General features: G+C 37.4%; 1 protein-coding gene across 2 annotated transcripts in view; it reads left to right on the top strand.

Moving 5' to 3' along the window:
- The window catches only part of ADAM32 (ADAM metallopeptidase domain 32), a 164,332-nt gene that overhangs the window by 55,546 nt on the left and 84,876 nt on the right, over positions 1 to 23,910 (top strand). Inside the window, exons 8-11 of one of the 2 annotated variants that reach the window (XM_025393909.1) lie at positions 792 to 863; positions 1,062 to 1,228; positions 6,124 to 6,205; positions 21,061 to 21,197. In XM_025393909.1, the coding sequence (XP_025249694.1) occupies positions 792 to 863; positions 1,062 to 1,228; positions 6,124 to 6,205; positions 21,061 to 21,197 (458 nt within the window). The remainder of the gene's footprint in view (positions 1 to 791; positions 864 to 1,061; positions 1,229 to 6,123; positions 6,206 to 21,060; positions 21,198 to 23,910) is intronic. The other variant, XM_025393910.1, reaches the window with a different exon arrangement.

The raw sequence follows: 23,910 nt of genomic DNA on the forward strand, positions 1-23,910 counted from the left end.
AAACCACAATGAGATACCATCTCACACCAGTTAGAATGGCGATCATTAAAAAGTCAGGAAACAATCGGTGCTGGAGAGGATGTGGAGAAATAGGAACACTTTTACACTGTTGGTGGGATTGTAAACTAGTTCAACCATTATGGAAAACAGTATGGCGATTCCTCAAGGATCTAGAACTAGATGTACCATATGACCCAGCCATCCCATTACTGGGTATATACCCAAAGGATTATAAATCATGCTGCTATAAAGACACATGCACACGTATGTTTATTGCGGCACTATTCACAATAGCAAAGACTTGGAATCAACCCAAATGTCCATCAGTGACAGACTGGATTAAGAAAATGTGGCGTATATACACCATGGAATACTATGCAGCCATAAAAAAGGATGAGTTTGTGTCCTTTGTAGGGACATGGATGCAGCTGGAAACCATCATTCTTAGCAAACTATCACAAGAACAGAAAACCAAACACCGCATGTTCTCACTCATAGGTGGGAACTGAACAATGAGATCACTTGGACTCGGGAAGGGGAACATCAGACACCGGGGCCTATCATGGGGAGGGGGGAGGGGGGAGGGATTGCATTGGGAGTTATACCTGATGTAAATGACGAGTTGATGGGTGCTGACGAGTTGATGGGTGCAGCACAGCAACATGGCACAAGTATACATATGTAACAAACCTGCACGTTATGCACATGTACCCTAGAACTCAAAGTATAATAATAAAAAAAATACTATATAATAAATTGTACTTAAGTATAAAATTAATTCTGTTTTTCAGTATGATTACTGGGGCTCTGATAGCATGATAGTGACAAATAAAGTCATTGAAATTGTTGGCCTTGCAAATTCAGTAAGTATTTTTCTTTTCATATTAAAATAATTTTTGTTTTGAAATGATAATTTGCCTAAACTTGATATGGTATTCCTGGATAATTAACCCATCCATATAAACTGAGTATGGGATTGTAAAAACATCGAATTAATTTCTGGGTTTTTATAAGATAACATAAATAGTAATTATGCATGTATTTATCTCTTCTGTTTTTAGATGTTTGCCCAATTTAAAGTTACTATTGTGCTGTCATCATTGGAGGTTTGGTCAGATGAAAATAAGATTTCTACAGTTGGTGAGGCAGATGAATTATTGAAAAGATTTTTAGAATGGAAACAATCTTATCTTAACCTAAGGCCTCATGATATTGCATATCTACTAATGTAAGAATAATGTTTCATTATTCCTAGAAAGAAAACAAAGATTTGTGATAATTATGTGGCTTAATGTAAGGAATTATTATTCATTTCTGAATATCCATGCTTTGATTATTTAGTATGTGCTTTATTCAGGCTTTATGCTCAATTTCTAGTTGTCAGGCAATAAAAAAAACATTACTAACATTTATTTCTAGGCTAATAAAGCTTTTATAAATGAAGACACTGAGAGTTCCAAGAGGTTAAGCCATCTCAAAACTCTTGGATCTGGTGATACTCCTAAGGTTTGAATCCACAGTTTGTATCTCTAGAGCCAAAACGCTTAACCACTACTTAAAGAGATGGGATTTATCTTGAGAGGTTTATATTCTTATGTGAGCTTTGACCAAAGGCTTGGTAAATGTGGTTACAAAAGTTTTATCCTAATGAATTTTCTGAGTAATTTTAAAATGTTAGTTTTCTAATTATAAATTATAGCTATATATTTATAATTGTAATCATATTAAATTTATTAGCAGTAACCAGCAAGTGTCTTTCAATAAAACTATACATGTCTATATATGTATTTAAGTTTAGTATGTCAGTATTCTCTTTCGCTTGTGTGAGACTAATCTTTCCCTCACATCTCGGCCAGCCATAAATGTTATTCCTCTTTTAACTTTTGGTAGTCTGATGGATGTAACTTAAGGTCATTGTCGTCGTTTTAATTTGCTTCTTTTCTGATGACTGGTGGATTTGAGCATCTTTTCAAATGCTTGTCGATCATTTGTATCTGTCCTTCTGTAATTGTCTTTTCTTGTCGTTTGACTACTTCCCTATAATTTGTAAGGGCTTTAAAAAATAATTTCATTATCTTTAATATTTATATTTTTCCCCATAAGTTATTGGGGTACAGGTGATACCTGGTTACACGAGTAAGTTATTTAGTGGTGATTTGTGAGATTTTGGTACACCCATCACCTGAGAGTATACACGGTATACACTGCACCATATTTGTAGTCTTTTATCCCTCGCCCCACCTCCCACTCTTCCCCCCAAGTCCCCACAGTCCATTGTATCATTCCTTTTTTTTTTTTTTGGAGACGGAGTCTTGCTCTGTCGCCTAGGCTGGAGTGCAGTGGCGCGATCTCGGCTCACTGCAAGCTTCGCCTCCTGGGTTCATGCCATTCTCCTGCCTCAGCCTCCCGAGTAGCTGGCCCCCGCCACCTGTATCATTCTTATGCCTTTGCCTCATAGCGTAGCTCCCACGTTTTGGGGAGAACATACGATGTTTGGTTTTCCATTCCTGAGTTACTTCACTTAGAATAATAGTCTCCAATCTTATCCAGGTCGCTACAAATGCTGCTAGTTCATTCCTTTTTATGGCTGAGTAGTATTCATATATATATATGAATATATATATAATGCTGCAGTTTCTTTATCCGCTTGTTAATTGATGGGCATTTGGGTTGGTTCCATGATTTTGCAGTTGTGAATTGTGCTGCTATAAACATGCATGTGTAAGTATCTTTTTCAAAAAATGACTTCTTTTTCTCCGGGTAGATACCCAGTAGTGGGATTGCTGGATCAAATGGTAGTCTACTTTTAGATCTTTAAGGAATCTTCACACTGTTTTCCATAGTGGCTGTACTAGTTTATATTCCTACCAGCAGTGTAGAAATGTTCCCTGATCACTGCATCCACACCAACATCCACTGTTTTTTTGATTTTTTGATTATGGCCTTTATTGCAGGAGTAAGGTGGTTTTGCATTATGGTTTTAATTTGCATTTCCCTGCTCATTAGAGATGTTGAGCATTTTTTTCATAAGTTTGTTGGCCATTTGCATATCTTCTTTTGAGAATTGTCTATTTATGTCCTTAGCCCACTTTTTGATGGGATTGTTTGTTTTTGTCTTAATGATTTGTTTGAGTTCATTGTAGGTTCTGGATATTAGTCCTTTGTCAGATGTATAAATTGGGAAGATTTTCTCCCACTCTGTGGGTTTTCTGTTTACTCTGCTGACTATTCCTTTTGCTGTGCAAAAGCTCTTTAGTTTAATTAAGTCCCAACTATTTATCTTTGTTTTTATTTCATTTGCTTTTGGGTTCTTTGTCATGAAATTCTTGCCTAAGCCAATGTCTAGAAGGGGTTTTCCAATGTTATCTTGTAGAATTTTTAGTTTCAGGTCTTAGGTTTAAGTCCTTAATCCATCTTGAGTTGATTTTTGTATAAGGTGAGAAATGAGGATCCGGTTTCATTCTCCTACATGTGGCTAGCCAATTATCCCAGCACCATTTTTTGAGTAGGGTGTCTTCTCCCCACTTTATGTTTTTGTTTGCTTTGTTGAAGATCAGTTGGCTGTAAGTATTTGGGTTTGTTTCTGGGTTCTCTATTCTGTTCCATTGATCTATGTGCCTATTTTTATACCAGTACCATGCTATTTTGGTGACTATGGCCTTATAGTATGGTTTGAAATCAGTTAGTGTGATGACTCCAGATTTGTTCTTTTTGCTTAGTTTTGCTTTGGCTATGTTGGCTCTTTTTAGGTTCCATATGAATTTTAGAATTGTTTTTTTCTAATTCTGTGAAGAATGGTGGTGGTATTTTGATGGGTTTGAATTGAATTTATAGATTGCTTTTGGCAATATGATCATTTTCACAATACTGATTCTACCCATCCATGAGCATAGGATGTGTTTCCATTTGTTTGTGTCATCTATGATTTCTTTCAGCAGTGTTTTGTAGTTTTCCTTGTAGAGATCTTTCTACTTCTTGGTTAAGTATATTCCTAAGCATTTTATTTTTTTTGCAGCTATTGTGAAAGGGGTTGAGTTCTTGATTTGATTCTCTGCTTGATCACTGTTGGTGTATAGAAGAACTACTGATTTGTGTACATTAATCTTGTATCTGGAAACTTTGCTGAATTCTTTTATTAGATCTAGGAGCTTCTGGAGGAGTCTTTAGAATTTCAAGGTAAATGATCATATCATCAGCAAACAGTGACAATTTGACTTCCTCTTTACCAATTGGATGCCTGTAAGGGTTTTTGAATGCTTAGATACTAACTATTGTTTATCTGTATGACAAATACTTTTTCCATATCTATAATTTTTCTATAAACTTTTTATTCTTTGCTACATTTCAGCAGACCTTGCTGGACTGAACAAAGGAGGATGAGTGCAGGAATAAAGACAAAGACAAAAGAGTATATTTGCAAGAAGGGGCCAGGGGACTCCTTGCTTCTAGTGAACGGGGGTCCTGAGCTTCTAGAGCCCATCGTATTTATTGAGTAAAGGAGATAGGGAGAAGGGGGTGGTTGTGGTCAGCCGCTTGACTTAGTGCAGGCCTGCATGACTGCATTCTTTGAACAGTAGGCTCCAGATATTCCAGTAGATAACCTCAAGGAGCACAGTGCCAGGGAGTGACTGCCCTCAGTATACCTTCTGCTGGCAGGCACAGATGTGAGTTTGCTCACATTCTGCATTCATGATGAACAGTTTGCTGTTTAATCATATAGCCTCCAGGGGAATGCTAAGTTGGTCACAACCCTTAGGCTTTCAGTTCCCAACACTTCATGAAAACTTCTACATTTCATATGGTCAAATCTATTAATCTTTTCTTCTTTCTTTTGGGTTTCCTGTATAGTATAGAAGGTCTCTCCCAACCCCAAATTTTAGTCTGCTAGATTTTTCTTTAGGATTAATATTATTACCTTTTATAGAATATGGAATTCATAGTTAGAAGTGGAGCTGAACCTTTGAAGGAGGAGGGAAAGGAAACAAACACTGACAAAGCAAGGTAGTAGAACTTGACAACTGATTTGATGTGGAATGGGCACGTCAAAACATGTCAGTATGAATTAAAAAATATATTACTGAGTTTGTTAGGAGTATGCATAGAATTTTAGGGGAAGTCTGAGTTATAAAAACAGGGCTTATTAAAGTATCTGTGGGAGGGAGAAAGAGTGTAAACAATACTTAGACATTGGAACATAAAACTGATGTTGGGCATTAGGAACAAATACTTGGAAACAAATACTGGAAGGGTTAGATATAAACAATCTCAGAGAGACAGAATAAAGGTAGTGGAGAGGCAGTGTGATTGTGAAGTGAAGTGCAGTTGAGACAGAAAGGGCATTTCAAATTGAAAATTGAATACCAAGCTTCTTAAGCTTCTTTACTCACATCCTGGCTTGTTTGGTGGGGGCTCTAAATAAGGCAGTGAATGCTTGGAGCTTCTATACCTTAGTGGTTGAGAATATGGCTCAGATTCAGACTGCCTAAGTTCAGATTCTTCAGTAGGATGTATTAGTTATGCTGCCTTGAGAGAGTTACTTATACTTCCCATCTGACATTTGATTTGCTCAATGGGGACAAAAATAATATTCACTAGTTTGTTTTGAGTATTAAATGGATTAGTTGATGTAAAGCTCTGAGAATAGTGTATTATTATATGACAGTTTAAATGGCCCCTTACTCAAAGCTGAAATAATAATGTTTAGGTGTGAAACAATAAAGCACTCCTATTGGAAACTGTTGAACTTTACTACCTGGGAGCAACATATTTTAATCTATACAGTAAAATGATTTGTCACTGTCACTCAACAAAGTATTTTTTTATCAGAATATTGGAGCAAAACCTTTGGTAAATGTAGCCAGATGTGATGAGAACAATAAAGGCATTAAAAAGTTGGATCCATTGGATATGTTTCAGATATCAAGAGTATTTAATCTAATTAATACTAATATGTCATATTAAATGGTATTGCAAATTTGAAACAATTAAGAACATATGGAAAGATCGTACCTCAATTTGCTTCAGATTTGGATTTTATGAACTGCAGACTTAAATTATTAGCAGGAATTCTCATTTTTAAATTGTCTGTTAAAATCAATTATAAATGTAAACTTATTTATTTAGTTATAGGGATTATCCTGATTATATGGGAGCAACGTTTCCTGGAAAGATGTGTATTACTCGTTATTCTGCAGGAGTTGCACTGGTATGTAACTGTTTAATCTTTTTTTTTTAATTAACACATTTAAAAATTATTTAACATGATAGCATATATTTTATACAATTTATGTGCATGTTTACATTTACAGATTGCATTTGTCTTCCATTACTGTTAAAATTTTTAAGTGTTTAGAAGGAAGAATATTTTGTAGATCAATATCTTGTTGCAATTAATTATGTTTGGGAGTTGGAATAAAAATATCATAAATACACATGCTCTTCTTGATACATAGAATAATGCATTGTGAAAAATTATCTGCAATAAAATTTCTACAACCCAAAATAGATTTTTGCTTGCAGACATAAAATTGGAGAAATATTCTTATAGATAAAATAGATTCAAAATCAAAACAAAAACCAGATTAAGAATTCCTTAAGATGTTTCAGAACTCTGAAAGCCAGTAAAATAAACTTTTATATGTATTTATAATATTGATAAATGTGATTTTATATATATAATAGGTAAAAATAAATGCATTATTAAAAAGTTGATGCTTCTCTTTGTGCTATTTTCTTACCCTACTCCTTTTTTAAAAAACAAGTTTAAGTACTATTTTTTTTAACTTACAAAATAATTTATGTTAATGATGTCAAATTTGTTAAGTATATACATAGGAACATATAAGAAAATTAATATAATCTTGCATTTTGCCACCAGGTGGAGATAACCACTATTAACATTTTGATTGATATATGTATCTTCTTGTTTTCTTAAAACTTTTAAATAAAAAGTTTTAAGAAACTTAAAACTTAAAAGACTTTTAAATAAAAAACATTTAGAACATGTTTTTAGTAACTTTTATTCATTTTTTTATTGATACATAATAGTTGTATGTAAAGGCAGTGAGCAGAATGGTTGTTACCAGAGGCTAGGAAGGGTCGGGGAAGAGGGGAGGAAGAGAAGTTGAGTAATGGGTACAAAATTACAGTTAGGTAGAAGGAATAAGTTCTAGTATGTTTTTTTTTTTTTTGACAGAGTCTTGCTCTTGTACCCAGGCTAGAGTGCAGTGGCCCGATCTTGGCACACTGCAACCTTTGCCTCCAGTGTTCAAGCGATTCTCATGTCTCAGTACAGAGGTGACCCCAACAACTGGCTGAAGTTTTTTGTATTTTTAGTAAAGAAGGGTTTTCAACATGTTGGCCATGCCAGTCTCGAACTTCTGGCCTAAAGTGATCTGCCTGCCTCGGCCTTGTAAAGTGCTAGGATTACAGGCATGAGCCACCATGCCTGGCCAGTTCTAGTATTCGATAGCACAATAGGGTGACTATAATTAACAATAATTTATAGTATATTTCAAAATAGCTAGAGGACAAGATTTGGATTGTTCTCAAAATAAATAAATGGCATATGTTTGAGGTTATGGATAGTCCAGTTACCCTGATTTGATCATTACATATCACCTGCATATATATCTTCTACTTTGTGTCTTTCTCTGTTTATCTGCTACTGTAGCTCTTTCTATGTATTTTTTTTTGCAAAATGTGATTTTGCAGCACCTGTTTTTATTTCTAATACTTAAACATTTTTTATTACTGAAAGAATGAATACACATGGTAAATTGTTTAAGCTATAGATATACAAAGCGAAAAGTGATAGTAAAACTTTCTACCCCTTCATTTAGTCCTATTGAAGAATTTAATAATTTCCATTTAAGTTCTTCTGTTGGTTAAATTTATTTATTTAAAAATATGTATGCCCTTACTTCTATTTTAATTTATAAACTGTAGACAATATTGGTAATATTATATTTGATATGTCGAGTCCACTTTCTCTACTTGTTGCTTATGTTTAAATATATATATATATATATATCTATATATATCTATATATATATATATTTTTTTTTTGAGACGGAGTCTCGCTCTGTCGCCCAGGCTGGAGTGCAGTGGCCGGATCTCAGCTCACTGCAAGCTCCGCCTCCCGGGTTTACGCCATTCTCCTGCCTCAGCCTCCCGAGTAGCTGGGACTACAGGCGCCCGCCACCTCGCCCGGCTAGTTTTTTGTATTTTTCAGTAGAGACGGGGTTTCACCGTGTTAGCCAGGATGGTCTCGATCTCCTGACCTCGTGATCCGCCCGTCTCGGCCTCCCAAAGTGCTGGGATTACAGGCTTGAGCCACCGCGCCCGGCCTAAATATATATATTTTTATATAAATATATAAGTATAAACATATATATAAATATATATATTTGAATATTGGTTCTTATTTTTGATTTTACATAATATCTATATATATGTTACACAATGTCTACTGTTTGCTTGCTGTGAACAGTAAGAGGTGTAATGTAATTGTATGTTTCTTATACCCATTGTCAAGGTTTAGATAATTTATAACTAATTCTGTAGGGCTTTTGCACTTTGTCTAGAGATTGATGTAAGAATTAAATAAATAAATAACATTTTACAGTATTATAAATATATAAATAATATTAACTATTGGATAAAGAAATAAATATTTCTTATGCCAGTAAAGCTTTGATGGTCAAAGGAGGATATTTTAGGCATCAGAATCTAATGGAGCACTGACTTTTTTTTCTAACTTTTTTACTTGTTATGGGTGAAACCAGCTGCCACAGAAAATGTAATCCCATCTTCCTTTTCTTGGAATCTTTTACTACTTTTCTGGAATAACTCTTGATTTTTTTTTTTAACACAGTGTGTATGAATCGCAAACATTGAGCTATTTTATCAATGAAAACACTTTTTTCCTTCAGAGTTTAAGTTCTGGGGTACATGTGCAGGATGTGTAGGTTTGTTACATAGATAAATGTGTGCCATGGTGGTTCTCTGCACCTATCAACCCATCAGCTAAGTATTAAGCCCCACATACATTAGCTGTTTATCCTGCTGCTCTCCCTTCCCTGGCCCCCCCGACAGGCCCCAGTGTGTGTTGTTCCCCTCCCTGTGTCCATGTGTTCTTATTGTTCAGCTCCCACTTAAAAGTGAGAACATGTGGCGTTGTTTTCTGTTACTGTGTTAGTTTGCTGAGGATAATGGCTTCCAGATCCATCCATGTCACTGCAAAGTCATTCCTTTTTACGACTGCATACGTAGTATTCCATGGTGTAAATGTATCACATTTGTATATGTATCACATTTTCTTTATCCACTCTACTATTGATGGGCATTTGGGTTGATTCCATGTCTTTGCTATTGTGAATAGTGCTGCAATGAACATACGGGTTCATGTGTCTTTATAATAGAATGATTTATATTCCTTATGGTGTTTCTGCCTCTAGATCTTTGAGGAATTGCCACAGTGTCTTCCACAATGGCTGAACTAATTTACATTCTCATCAACAGTGTAAACATGTTCCAGGCTGGCCGCGGTGGCTCACGCCTATAATCCCAGCACTTTGGGAGACTGAGGCGGGCAGATCGCGAGGTCAGGAGTTTGAGACCAGCCTGACCAACATGGTGAAACCTTGTCTCTTCTAAAAATACAAAAATTTGCCGGGTGTGACGGCAGGTGCCTGTAATCCCAGCTACTTGGGAGACTGATGCAGGAGAATTGCTTGAACCTGGGAGGCGGAGGTTGCAGTGAGCAGAGATCGTGCAATTGCACTCCAGCCTGGGCAACGAGAGTGAGACTCCGTCTCAAAAACAAACAAACAAACAAACAAACAAACAAACCAACCAACCAACCAACCAACCAAACAAAGAAACATATTCCTATTTCTCCATGGCTTTGCTAGCATCTGTTGTTTCTTGACTTTTTAATAATCGCCATTCTGACTGGCGTGAGATGGTATCTCATTGTGGTTTTAATTTGCACTTCTCTAATGATCAGTGCTGTTGAGTATTTTTTCATGTTTTTTGGCCACACGAATGTCTTCTTTCGAGAAGTGTCTGTTCATGTCCTTTCTCCACTTTCTAATTTTTTTCTCTTGTAAATATGTTTAAGTTCCTTGTAGACTGTGGATATTAGACCTTTGTCAGATGGATAGATTGCAAACATTTTCTCCCATTCTGTAAGTTGTCTGTTCACTCAGATGATCGTTTATTTTGCTGTGCAGAAGCTCTTCAGTTTAATTAAATCCCATTTGTCAATTTTTGCTTTTATTACAATTGCTTTTGGCATTTTTGTCATGAAATCTTTTCCCATGCATCTGTCCTGAATGGCATTGCCTAGATTTTCTTCAAAGGTTTTGATAGTTTTGGGTTTTACATTTAAGTTTTTAATTCCTATTGGGTTAATTTGTTTTTTTTTTTTTTTTTAGACACGGTCTCACTCTGTAGCCCAGACTGGAGTGCAGTGGCACAATCTAGGCTCACTGCAACCTCTGCCTCCAAGGTTCAAGCGATTCTCTTGCTTCAGACTTGCCAATAGCTGGGATTACAGATGTACACCACCACACCTGGATAATTTTTGTAGTTTTAGTAAAAACAAGGTTTCACTGTGTTGTTCAGGCTGGTCTCAAACTCCTGTCCTCATGTGATGCACCTGCTCTGGCCTCCCAAAGTGTTGGGGTTACAGGCGTGAGCCACCATGCCTAACCAACTTAATTTTTGTATAAGGTGTAAGGAAGGAGTCCAGTTTCAATTTTCTGCATATGGCTAGCCAGTTCTGCCAGATCCATTTATTAAATAGGGAATCCTTTCCCCATTGCTTGTTTTTGTCAGGTCTGTTGAAGATCAGATGGTTGTAGGTGTGTGGTCTTATTTCTGAGTTCTCTGTTCTGTTCCATTGGTCTGTGTCTGTTCTTGTACTAGTACCATGCTGTTTTGGTTACTGTAGCCTTGTAGTATAGTTTGAAGTTGGGTAGTGTGATGCCTCCAGCTTTGTTCTTTTTTCTTAGGATTGTCTTGGCTATTTGAACTCTTTCTTGGTTCCATATGATTTTTAAAATAGTTTTTTTTTCTAATTCTGCGAAGAATGTCAATGGTAGTTTAATGGAAATAGCATTGAATCAATCTATAAATTGCTTTGGGCAATATGGCCATTTTCATGATATTGATTCTATTTATGAATATGGAATATTTTTCAGTTGTTTGTGTCCTCTCTAATTCTCTCGAGCAGTGGTTTGTAATTCTCTTGAAGAGGTCCTTCACTTCTCTTGTTAGCTGTATTCCTACGTATTTTATTCTCTTTGTAGCAACTGTGAGTGGGAGTTCATTCATGATTTCGCTCTCTGCTTTTCTGTTGTTGGTGTAGGAATACTAGTTATTTTTGCACATTGATTTTGTATCCTGAGGCATTGCTGCAGTTGCATATTAGCTTAAGGAGCTTTTGGGCTGAGAGGATAAGGTTTTCTAGGTACAGGATCAGGTCATTTGCAAACGAAGACAATATGACTTCCTCTCTTTCTATTTGAATTCCTTTTTTTTTTTTTTTAAATTTTGCCTTATTGTCCTGGCCAGAACTTCCAGTATTATGTTCAATAGGAATGATGAGAGAGGGCATCCTTGTCTTGTGCCAGTTTATAAGGGGAATGTTTGTAGCTTATGCCCATTCAGTATGACATTGGCTTTGGGTTTTCCATAGATGGTTCTTAATATTTTGAGTTATATTCATTCTTTCAATACCTAGTCTACTGAGAGATTTTAACGTGAAAATTTTTTCGAAATGACTTTTCTGCATCTATTGAGATAATCATGTGGTTTTTGTCTTTAGTTCTGTTTATGTGATGAATCACATTTATTGATTTGTGTATGGTGAAACCAACCTTGCATCCTGGGGATGAAGCCAAGTTGATCATAGTGGATAAGCTTTTTGATGTGCAGCTGGATTCAGTTTGCCAGTATTTTATTGAGGATTTTTGCATCGATGTTCATCAGAGATATTGGCCTGAAGTTTTCTTTTTTTGTTGTATTTCTGCCAGGTTTTGATATTAGGATGATGCTGGGTTCATAAAATGAATTGGGGAGGAGTCTCTTCTTTTCAATTGTTTGGAATAGTTTCAGTAGAAATGGTACCAGCTCTTCTTTCTACCTCTGGTAGAATGTTAGCTGTAAATTCATCTGGTTCTGGGCTTTTTTTGGTTAGTAGGCTATTCATTAGTTCTGCCTCCATTTCAGAACTCATTATTTGTTTATTCAGGGATTCAATTTCTTCCTGGTTCAGTCTTGGGAGGGTGTTATATGTCCAATAATTCATCCATTTCTTCTAGATTTTCTAGTGCATAGAGGTGTTTATAGTATTCTCTGATGATTGTTTGTATTTCTGTGGGGTCCATGGTGATATCCCCCTTATCATTTATGATTGTATCTATTTGATTCTTCTCTCTTTTCTTTTTTACTAGTCTAGCTACTGGTTTATCTATTTTATTAATTTTTTCAAAAAATCAGCTCCTGGATTCATTGATTTTTTGAAGGTTTTTTTTGTGTCTCTGTCTCCTTCAGTTCTGCTCTAATCTTGGTTATTTCTTGTCTTCTGCTAGCTTTGGGGTTTGGTTGCTTTTGGTTCTCTTGTTCTTTTAGTTGGCATGTTAGGTTGTTGATTTGAGGTATTTCTAACTTTTTGATGTAGCCATTTAGTCCTATGGATTTCTCTCTTAACATGGCTTTAGCATGCATCCCGGTATGTTGTCTCTTTGTTCTCATTAGTTTCTAAGAACTTCTTGATATCTGCCTTAATTCCATTATTTACCCAGGAGTCCTTCAGGAGCATGTTGTTCAATGTCTATGTGGTTGTGTAGTTTCAAGTGAGTTTCTTAATTTTGAGTTCTAATTTGATTGTGCTGTGATTTGAGAGACTGTTATGATTACAGTTCTTTTGCATTTGCTAAGGAGTGTTTTACTTTCGATTATGTGATTGATTTTACAGTAAGTGCCATGTGGTGATGAGAAGAATGTATATTCTCTTGATTTTGGGTGGAGATTTCTGTAGATATCTCTCAGGTCCACTTGATCCAGAGCTGAGTTCAAGTCCTGTATATCTTTATTCATTTTCTGTCCCAATGATTTGTCTAATATTGTCAGTGAGGTGTTAAAATCTCCCACTATTATTGTGTGGGAGTCTAAGTCTCTTTGTAGGTCTCTAAGAACCTGCTTTATGAATCTGGGTGCTCCTTTATCGGGTGCTTATATATTTAGGATAGTTAGCTCTTCTTGTTGAATTGAACCCTTTACCATTATGTAATGCCTTTCTTTGTCTTTTTTGATCTTTGGTGGTTTAAAGTCTGTTTTGTAAGAAACTAGGATTGCAACTCCAACTTTTTTCTGTTTTCCATTTGCTTGGTAAATTTTTCTTCATCTCTTCGTTTTTTAATTTATTTTTTGTTTTTTTGGAGACAAGAGTCTCACTCTATTGCCCAGGCTGGAGTGCCATGGCATGATCTCGGCTCACTGCAACCTCTGCCTCCCAGGTTCAAGAGATTCTCTTGCCTCAGCCTTCCAAGTAGCTGGGATTACAGGCACATACCACCATGCTTGGCTAATTTTTTGTGTTTTTAGTAGAGACAGGATTTCACCATGTTGGCCAGGCTGGTCTTGAACTCTTGACCTCAAGTGATCTGCCCACCTTGGCCTTCCAAAGTGCTGGGATTACAGGCTTGAGTGATTGCTCCCAGCCATCCCTTTATTTTGAGCCTATGTGTCTTTGCACATGAGATGGGTATCTTGAAGGCAGTATACCAATGGGTCTTGACTCTTTATTCATCTTGTCATTTGTGTCTTTTAATTGGGGCATTTAGCCTATATACATATAGCCTATTTACATTTAAGGTTAATATTGTTCTGTGTGAATTTGATCCTGTCATCACGATACTAGTTGGTTATTTTGCAGACTTTTTTATGTGGTTGCTTCATAGTGTTACTGATCTGTGTACTGATCTGTGTACTTCAGTTTTGGTAGTGGCTGATAATTGTTTTTCATTTTCATATTTAGTGCTTCCTTCAGGAGCTCTTGTGAGGCAGGCCTGGTGGTGATGTATTCCCTCAGCATTTGCTTGTCTGAAAAGGATCTTATTTCTCTTTTGCTTATGAAGCTTAGTTTGGCTGAATATGAAATTCTGGGTTGAAAATTATTTTCTATAAGAATGTTGAATATTGGCCCCCAATCTCTTCTGGCTTGCAAGGTTTCCGCTGAAAAGTCTGCTGTTATTCTGATGGGCTTCCCTTTTAGGTGACCTGGCCTTTCCATCTGACTGCTTTAACATATTTTTTTACTTTCAGTTTGATCTTGGTGAATCTGATGATTATGTGTCTTGGGGCTGAGTTTCTCATAGAGTATCTTACTGGGGTTCTCTGGATTTCCTGAATTTGAGTGTTGGTCTGTCTTGTTAGGTTGAGGAAGTTCTCCTGGATGATATCCTGAAGTCTGTTTTCCAACTTGGTTCTGTTCTCCCTGTCTCTTTCAGATACCTTAATCAGTTGTAGGTTCAGTCTTTTTATATAATCTCATATTTCTCAGAGATTTTGTTAGTCCCTTTTCCTTCTTTTTAGTCTGTTCTTGCCTGAATGTCTTTTTCAGAAAGGTAGTCTTCAAGCTCTGCTATTTTTTCCTCCTCTTGGTCTATTCTGCTATTGATACTTGTGATTGCATTGTGAATTTCTTGTGTTGGATTTTTCACCTCTATCAGTTCAGTTATGATCCTTTATAAACTGGCTATTCTGTTTATCTGCTCCTGTATTGTTTTATTATGATGGTTAGCTTCTTTGCATTGGGTTAGAACTTTCTCCTTTAGCACAACAAAGTTTGTTATTACCCACTTCTGAAGACTACTTCTGTCATTTCAGTCATCTCTGCCTCAGCCCAGTTCTGTGCCCTTGCTGCGAGATGTTGGGTTCATTTGAGGAGCAGAGACATTCTGGCTTTTTGAGTTTTCAGTGTTTTTGCATTGATTTTTCTCATCTTTGTGGGCTAACTACCTTTGATCTTTGAGGTTGCTGACCTTCGAATGGGGTTTTTGTGGGGTCTCTTTTTGTTGATGTTGTTGTTGCTTTCTGTTTGTTTTTCCTTTTAACTGTCAGGCCACTCTTTCACAGGGCTGCTGCAGTTTGCTGGGGGTTCACTCCAGACCCTAGTTGCCTCACTGTCTCCTGCACCTGGAGGTATCACCAATGAAGGCTAGGAAACAGCAAAGATGGCAGCCTGCTTCTTCCTCTATGAGCTCCATCCCAGGAGGGCACTGACCTTATACTGGCCCATATACTCCTGTAGGTGGTGTCTGTAGGAAGTCTCACCCAGTCAGGAGGAATGGGATCAGGGACCCACTTAAAGAAGGAGTCTGGCTGCCCCTTCACAGAGCAGATGTGCTGTGTTTGGGGGAGCCCTCCTCATCTAGACCACCCAGACTCTCTAGAGCCAGCAGGCTGGAAAGGCATAGTCAGCTGAACCACAGAGACTATGGCCACCCCTTGCCCCTGGAAGCTCCATCCCAGAGAGAGATCAGAGTTCTGCTCTGGACCACCTGGAGTATCCAGAGACAGCAGGCTAGAATGGCCAACTCAAAGCACAGAGATGTGGCTGCTCCTTCCCCAGGGAACTCAGTCCGTTTCGGTCAGTCTCCAGCCTGCTGCTGTTGGCTGGCTTGAATTCCAAGTCAGTGGGTCTTAACTTGTGCGATGCTGTGGAAGTGGGGCCTGCAGAACGACACTGCTTGGCTCCCTGCCTACGGGAATGTATGAACCGATCTCCCATCTGGCAGGAATTCCTGGGGATAGGATATTCAAAACTCCTGGGTGTCCACGTGTGCCCAAATGGCTGCTTCCCTGAGGCTCCACACAGCTCTGTGCTTTGGACCCAAGGCCCTGGTGGCGTGGGCTCATGAGGGGATCTCCTGATCCATGGTTTGCAAAGAGCCATGGGAAAAGCACGGTTTTCCAGGTGGGGCTGCACAATCACTCGTCACTTCCCTTCGCTGGGGATGGGGTCTCCCCTGGCTACATGCCACTCCTGGGCGGGCCATCACCCCACCCTGCTTTTCCTTGCTCTCCGTGGGTCAAACTGTCTGCCTGGTCAGTCCCAACGTAAGAACCTGGATACCTCAGTTGAAAGTGCAGAATTCGCTTGCCGTTTTCATTCCTTTCCAGGAGAGCTGGGGACTGTAGCTGCCTCTAATCAGCCATCTTGGCCCTACCCCCTTCAATGAAAACACTTTTATTTTGTCTTAACATTTGATTGATAATTGAGATAGGTGTAGAATCTTTGTCCTAACATCTTCCTACCTCAGCATTTTGAAGACTGATGTATCATATTTTTGCCAAGTCATTATGAAGTGAAAAGATGGCAAGGAAATTGAGGGCGTATGTAAAGGAATTTGAACTGATGAGTGAAAGAGAGAAGTTAATAAGGAAATTAGGAATAGTGAAAATGTGGTTTTCACTAGATAAACTTGTGGTTTCACAAGATAAAAAAAGGAACAAAGATTCATGACTATGTGAGCAGAGAATGATTGTTGTCTCTTTTATTTCAAATTCATTTATTTTTTAAATTGACATATAAAATTGTCTGCCTTTACTATGCACAACGTGATGTTTTGAAGACTATATACACTGTAGAATGGTTAAATCTAGCTAACAAATACATTGCCTCACATACTTGTCATTTTTATGGTGAGAATGCTTAACATCCACTCTCTTAGCATTTTTTAAGAATATAATTTATCATCGTTAATTGTAGTTACCAAGCTGTACAATAGAACTCCTGAATGTATTCTTCCTATCTATCTTTAAATATCCATTCTTTGACCAATATCTCCCAGAGGAGGATTATTTTGAATTCTTTGTCAGTCATTTCATAAATCTCCTTTCTTCTGGGTACACTGCAGGAGCTTTATTAGTTTCTTTTTGTGATGTCATATTTTCCTGATTTTTCATAATCCTTGTGTCTCTATGCATTTGAGGAGATGGTCACCTTTTGTAGCTTTTGCACATATTCTTTTCTGGTAGCAGACCTTTACTTTTACTGTAACCTGGGATTCTGGATGTCATTGGTTACAACCGTGGATAGGCAGACCTTGGTGTTGGGTTCTCTAGTTGGGATTGGTTGCTTCCCGTACTCTGAGGTCAAATGGTATAGCTGGCTGTGCTCTGTGGTCTAGTGAGACCACTGGCTGGACTCTAACATCAGGTGGGGATACTGGCTGGGTTCTGTGATTGTTTCTGATGGAGCAGGATTGTAGGTTGTCTTCCCTGGCTAGGCAGTATTTTTGTATGTTTGGAATCTGTATCATGTTTCCTGCAGTATGATGCTGTTGGCTAGTCTCTCTGGTGTAGCACCTCCGTGGGCCAGAATGAAGAGCAACCCCAAAGAATCATGTGCTTATCACTGTGAGCCCCACCACTGTTTTTCATCTTCAACTGACCCCAGATGGCTTAACCCTACCAGCACTCCCAGTGATTCCTGTGTGATGAGACAGGAGTGAGCCTTTCACAAATGGTCCCAGAATGGTGGGGAAGTTAAATGTCTGCCTCTAATTCACCCCTACCATACCAGAAACCATAGGCCCAGAGTAACTCTGCATGCAGTGCCACACCAGCCTGGGGCTATTCCCAATATAGTATATTCCCAATATAGTATAGTAAGTCACCACAGCCTCTGCCAGCTATATGCAGCAACTGATCTAGCAATTCCCATCCCATTTTTCCTCATCAACACTCACTCTGTTCTCAGACTCAAGCCTAATGGCTACGGGGGAAATGGCACCAAGTTTTGGCTGCTGCTTTAGGATATTTAAAAAATCATTAGTGACATCCTTCCTACCTCTCTGGATGTTGTTCCTTAGCTGGGGCCACAACTGAATCTTTAGCCAGCCATTATAGTCTTGTTGCTTTTGTGTTACAGGACATGTGGTAAGTAAATCTTGTAGTAATGAACCCATTTCTATAAATACTAGGCCACAAGATGTGACCCTGGTCAGAAACAATATTGTGTGGTGATGCAGAAGATATTCTTCAAGCACAAGAATGTGGTGCTTTAGAATCACTGCAGACAGGCAAGGAAAATCCATACCTGGGATACACGAGGACAAATCATTGCTCCTTCAATGAATGAACAGTCCACTGTAATAAACCCATCTCCAGTTGACTGGCTAATCCAACAGGGGCATAGTGCTATGGTGGAAGCTCATCACTGGCTTCTGTTGATGGCAGGTAGAGTGCCCTAGATATATAGAAAGCCAGATCAGTTTCAGAGGATAATTTACAGTCATTATCTATCTTTTGCACCAGGGAAACAAACAAGTTAAATGATTATGTGACATGCATCATTACTCCTACAATTTCAAACTTTAATGGTGACGCTAATATATGCAGTATGCAATTCCCTAAGGGATGCCATATTACTCTTCATTTATCATCTTGGGAGCAGTTCCAGGCACTTCCTCTTGGCCCTCCCTGTCAATAATATGTCTCACTCCATTGGTCAGCAGACAATACATGCTAGTATTTCTATTCCAGGCATAATTCTGGGATTTGGAAAATAATAGTAGGACATATCTGAAGTTCTTTTGGATGTACTGTTAGATGAACTTGAAACGAGTTTCTTCTGACTACTTGACCTCCATAAGGCTGCACTTAGACCAGTAGATTAAGATGGTATTCAGTTTTTCAGGGTAACTTTAGTTCTGACTCAGAATCCAATAAGCCCCAGAAGTCCTAGCTATTTTCTTTTCCTGCATGCACAGTTATTCTAGTGAATAGCTACAGGTCCCTCTGTGGAAGGCTTGGAGGAATAGTCACAGTTTCATCTGTATGGCAGGTTCCTTCTTTAAAGGTACTCTCTTAGTTGAGAATCCCTGAGGTTGTGAATTGATTTAGGTCTGGGAATCTGCATCACAGCAACTCATGTTAAGTTGTTGCCACCAGACATAGATATCAAGAAAACCTTCAGTATGATGCTCATATATTTTATTTTTAGGGTCCCTGAAATAATTATCATAATCCCTGTAGGTCAAAACAGCTTTGATAATATGTAAGCCCCTTTAGCTTATGGTGGTAATTGCATCCACCTTGTCTCAGTTAAGCCGTGCCACATGGCCTGTAACACTCCTGGTCCCAGTGTTCCTGTTGCAGCTGGGTGTGGTGGCTCATGCCTGTAATCCCAGCACTTTGGGAGGCTGAGGCATGTGGATCATTTGAGGGTCAGGAGTTTGAGACCAGCCTGGACAACATGGTGAAACCCTGTCTCTACTAAAAATACAAAAATTAGCCAGGCATAGTGGTAGGTGCCTGTAATCTCAGCTATTTGAGAGGCTGAGGCAGGAGAATCACTTGAACCCAGGAGGTGGAGGTTGTAGTGAGCCAAGATCATGCCATTGCACTCCAAGCTAGGCAACAAGAGTGAAACTCCCAGATCCATTGCATTAATTATGTGCTACCGTCATCTCTAGTCTACAAAACAACAACCAGCAGAGGTTTTTGATGATATTGGTGTGTCTTTCAGCAAAGCATTTCCAAGTGTCTTGAAGGAAATATCCTCCCAGCTCTCTTTGAATGTTTGATCAAGGTAGTTACCCAACAGGTTTCACACAGTAGATTCATTTAATATTACCATATTCCTGAAACTCAGCACTTTTTCACCATACAGTATGCCAGTAAAGCTCCATTATTTTGACCTTACTGACAGTAGGCTCCCGTTAAGTCTAACTTCAGTTAACATGACTCCTGCTTTTACTTGGCACATTAAATACAAAATCCCAGGTAAGTCATGAATTACAATAAATTTTTTCCAGTACGGCCTTCTATTTCATACTGTCTGATCAATCCTTTTCAAAATATAAATTATCCCCTTCCAGAGCAGTACACGATACTTCTCCTTCAAGACCATGTTGAGAATTAATTCTTGATTTGGACCTAGAGGCAATGTGGGGTAGTGAGACTAATGTTCCAGCTATCTTCACTAAAACTTTTTTTTTTTTTTTTAAATGCAGGAGCTCTCTCATTGTTTGGAGAGGGCTTCCTCTGCTGGCAAGGGAAGTAAAGAGATGTTATTCCAATTGTTCGCCTCCCAAGTTTCAGATTCTAATGCTTTTCCCACCAAATCTGATGCTTTTCCCACCAAATCTGGTGGGTTCCAGCTTGGTCCTCAGCCATGTCAATCCATGACTACACATGAGTTACTTCATTGCTGCTGCAGAGGCTTTCTGATTCCCCGTTTGCATTTTCCATTGCTCATTTGCAGTATTCCCTTTCTATTCTTCATTATGTGCATCCTTTAGGGCTCTTATAAGAAATTAGTTGACCCCAAAATCTTTATTATCCCTATTGTCACCATAACAATTAAATGTCTTTATCTTCCTCCTCCTGCATCATATCCTATGCCAGCTTTGGTAATAATTTGAGAAATCATAATGTCATTTCATACCATGAATTACCAATGCCCCATTTCTTTTTCGCAAGGAAGTTATCTGTGTTACATATATGAACAACCTAATCCAATAGTGCCATCTGAAGGATCTGTTTTCTGTGGCTTCTTTTCATACCTGTCACTGTGTCAATGAGGTTCCTAGTAGGCAGCAGGGTGAGCACTTAAATTGGGCAATTTGGTTAATGGCCATTTCATGAACTGGGGGTTGGAGGAGATGATATGGATTATCCAAAATGAGTTTTAGAGCTATTGTAAGAAGTTAGGTGAGTTGAAGATTCTGGTCCATATAACCAACAGTGTAATGTATATTTTCTTTATCAAAACAATTCTTTTGTATATTGATAGTAACTACCTAAGAATTATGTTAGGTGTCCAATTGTTAAATTATCACAAAGCTTGGCATACACTCAATATGCTTCTATCTCAGTAAAACTTCATAAGAAGAGCTTCAGCTTCTCACCTGTTCAAGGATCCATATGTCCCTAATTCTCTTTCATTTGATACAATAAAATATTCATAACCAGAAAATTATTTTTTACCACCCTTTAGAGAATTATCTTTCCTTAGAATTTTCTTTGTTGTTATTATAGTACCCCAAGGAGATAACTCTGGAGGCATTTTCAGTTATTGTCACCCAGATGCTGGCACTCAGTCTGGGAATATCATATGATGATCCAAAGAAATGTCGATGTTCAGAATCCATCTGCATAATGAATCCAGAAGCTTTGTAAGTTTTAACAAAATATTTATTGCTTATGTTTATTTCATTTTAAATATTCAGAGTGTGAAAATTTACTATTTACATAAAGCACAAATTAGCTATCAATGGGCCAAGTTCACTACAAAGTATAAACATGTAATTTTAAATGTAAAAGTAGTATTAAGTGTAAATTAAAGGCAATCAGGATAACAAATCCAATCTGCAAGATATATTAGCAAAAGAATATGAAAGCACTTAGTAAGGATCTTTAAAAATATTTCAGCAGAACATAATAAGTGGCCTTTGTTTTAGACAAGGTATTTTTGGTTTTGCTTTTAGAATAGTCTGATTTTATGGAAAAAAAAAAAACAAACCCTAACATCCAAAAGAGTAAGAAGTCCTAGTTGGAGACAAATATATATATATAAATATATATATATGTTTATATATATATTTGTGTGACTTTGGATAAATTACTTGACTTTGCCTAGGTTTACTTTTCTCATCTTTAAATGGGTATAATTATGCCTATTCTTTTATTTCACAGGGTGATATAAGAATAAAAGAAAAAAAGTGAAATAGGAAAGGGTTTTCTAAACTGTAGAGTTCTATAAGTATGTTATTGATTAGCTACAGTGATTTCTAAACTTATTAATCTTCCCCAAATGGTATATCAGACAAGAACTACAGCAGGTGTCATTAGCATTTTGTAGTTTTTCTGTTTGTAGATATGGCCTATGATGTGGGTAAGCCATTCATTACTGAAGAACAGTCAAAGGTCAAAAGTGAAAATAAGACATTAAATTTTGAAAACATATTATTTTTATGGGTACTCCTAAGCACCTCTTAAGGGTTAATTTTTATGTTCTAAAGATAACCCAAACTCAACATATATACCCATAAATATAGCTCAAACTCAACATATTTCATATATATATACACACATGCAATTATATTAAAAATTAGCTCTAAAAGGAATGTGTGTATATATGTATATATACACACCCAAACACACATACTCACACATATCCATATATGTATATATATAATTGATATGCATATGTCCATATAGATTGATAAATGGAATCTATCTATGTATCTATCTATGTATCTATGTATCTATCTATCTATCTATCTCTCTGTCTATCATCTATCTATCTATCCATTAATCTATCACAACAATATGAGAATAATTATTTTGGGCTCATTGTTCATATGGCCAGCTATTTTCAAGTATGCTAGGACAATATGTTTTGTGTAGGTCACCCAGAGCCTATGATTAATGATAATAAGATGAACAAATATTTACATTGTACTTACTATGTTCTAGAGACCATTCCAAGCACTTTACATATATTAACTTATTGATTCTCACAATATCTCTACAGGACAGTTCCTATTATTCCCATTTTTACAGATGAGAAGCTAAGTTATAAAAAGGATAATTACTTGTGGTCAGATGGCTAGTTTGTGGCAGACTTGGGTTTTGATCCTGTATTAGTAAACCTTTAAGTTCATGTGGTATTTTATGTTTAAAATGCTTTCACATATAATCTCCAATTTCCTACAAATCTCTTGTGTATGAGTAGAGTATTATATTAATTTTTACAAAATCTAATAATAGAACACATGTATAACTCTTTTGCATATCCACAGTATATCTCACACATTATTCTATGTTAATTCTCAAAGAAAACACGTAATTAATTACATAATTCATTTTTTTCCCAATTTTTATTTTTTTATTTATTTTAAAAAATTTTTTAAAAATTATTATTATACTTTAAGTTCTAGGGTACATGTGCATAACGTACAGGTTTGTTACATATGTATACTTCTACCATGTTGGTGTGCTGCACCCATCAACTCGTCAGCACCCATGAACTCGTCATTTACATCAGGTATAACTCCCAGTGCAATCCCTCCTCCCTACCCCCTATGATAGGCCCTGGTGTATGATGTTCCCCTTACCGAGTCCAAGTGATCTCATTGTTCAGTTCCCACCTATGAGTGAGAACATGCGGTGTTTGGTTTTCTGTTCTTGTGATGGTTTGCTGAGAATGATGGTTTCCAGCTGCATCCATGTCACTACAAAGGACACAAACTCATCCTTTTTTATGGCTGCATAGTATTCCATGGTGTATATGTGCCACATTTTCTTAATCCAGTCCATCACTGATGGACATTTGGGTTGATTCCAAGTCTTTGCTATTGTGAATAGTGCCACAATAAACATACGTGTGCATGTGTCTTTATAGCAGCATGATTCATAATCCTTTGGGTATATCCCCAGTAATGGGATGGCTGGGTCATATGGTACTTCTAGTTCTAGATCCTTGAGGAATTGCCATACTGTTTTCCATAATGGTTGAACTAGTTTACAATCCCACCAATACTGTAAAAGTGTTCCTATTTCTCCACATCCTCTCCAGCACCTGTTGTTTCCTGACTTTTTAATGATTGCCATTCTAACTGGTGTGAGATGGTATCTCATTGTGGTTTTGATTTGCATTTCTCTGATGGCCAGTGATGATGAGCATTTTTTCATGTCTCTGTTGGCTGTATGAATGTCTTCTTTTGAGAAATATCTGTTCATATCCTTTGCCCACTTTTTGTTGGAGTTGTTTGTTTTTTTCTTGTAAATTTGTTTGAGTTCTTTGTAGGTTCTGGATATTAGCCCTTTGTCAGATGAGTAGATTGCAAAAATGTTCTCCCATTCTGTAGGTTGCCTGTTCACTCT

The sequence above is a fragment of the Theropithecus gelada genome, chromosome 8, assembly GCF_003255815.1.
Source record: "Theropithecus gelada isolate Dixy chromosome 8, Tgel_1.0, whole genome shotgun sequence".
Lineage (NCBI taxonomy): Eukaryota > Metazoa > Chordata > Mammalia > Primates > Cercopithecidae > Theropithecus > Theropithecus gelada.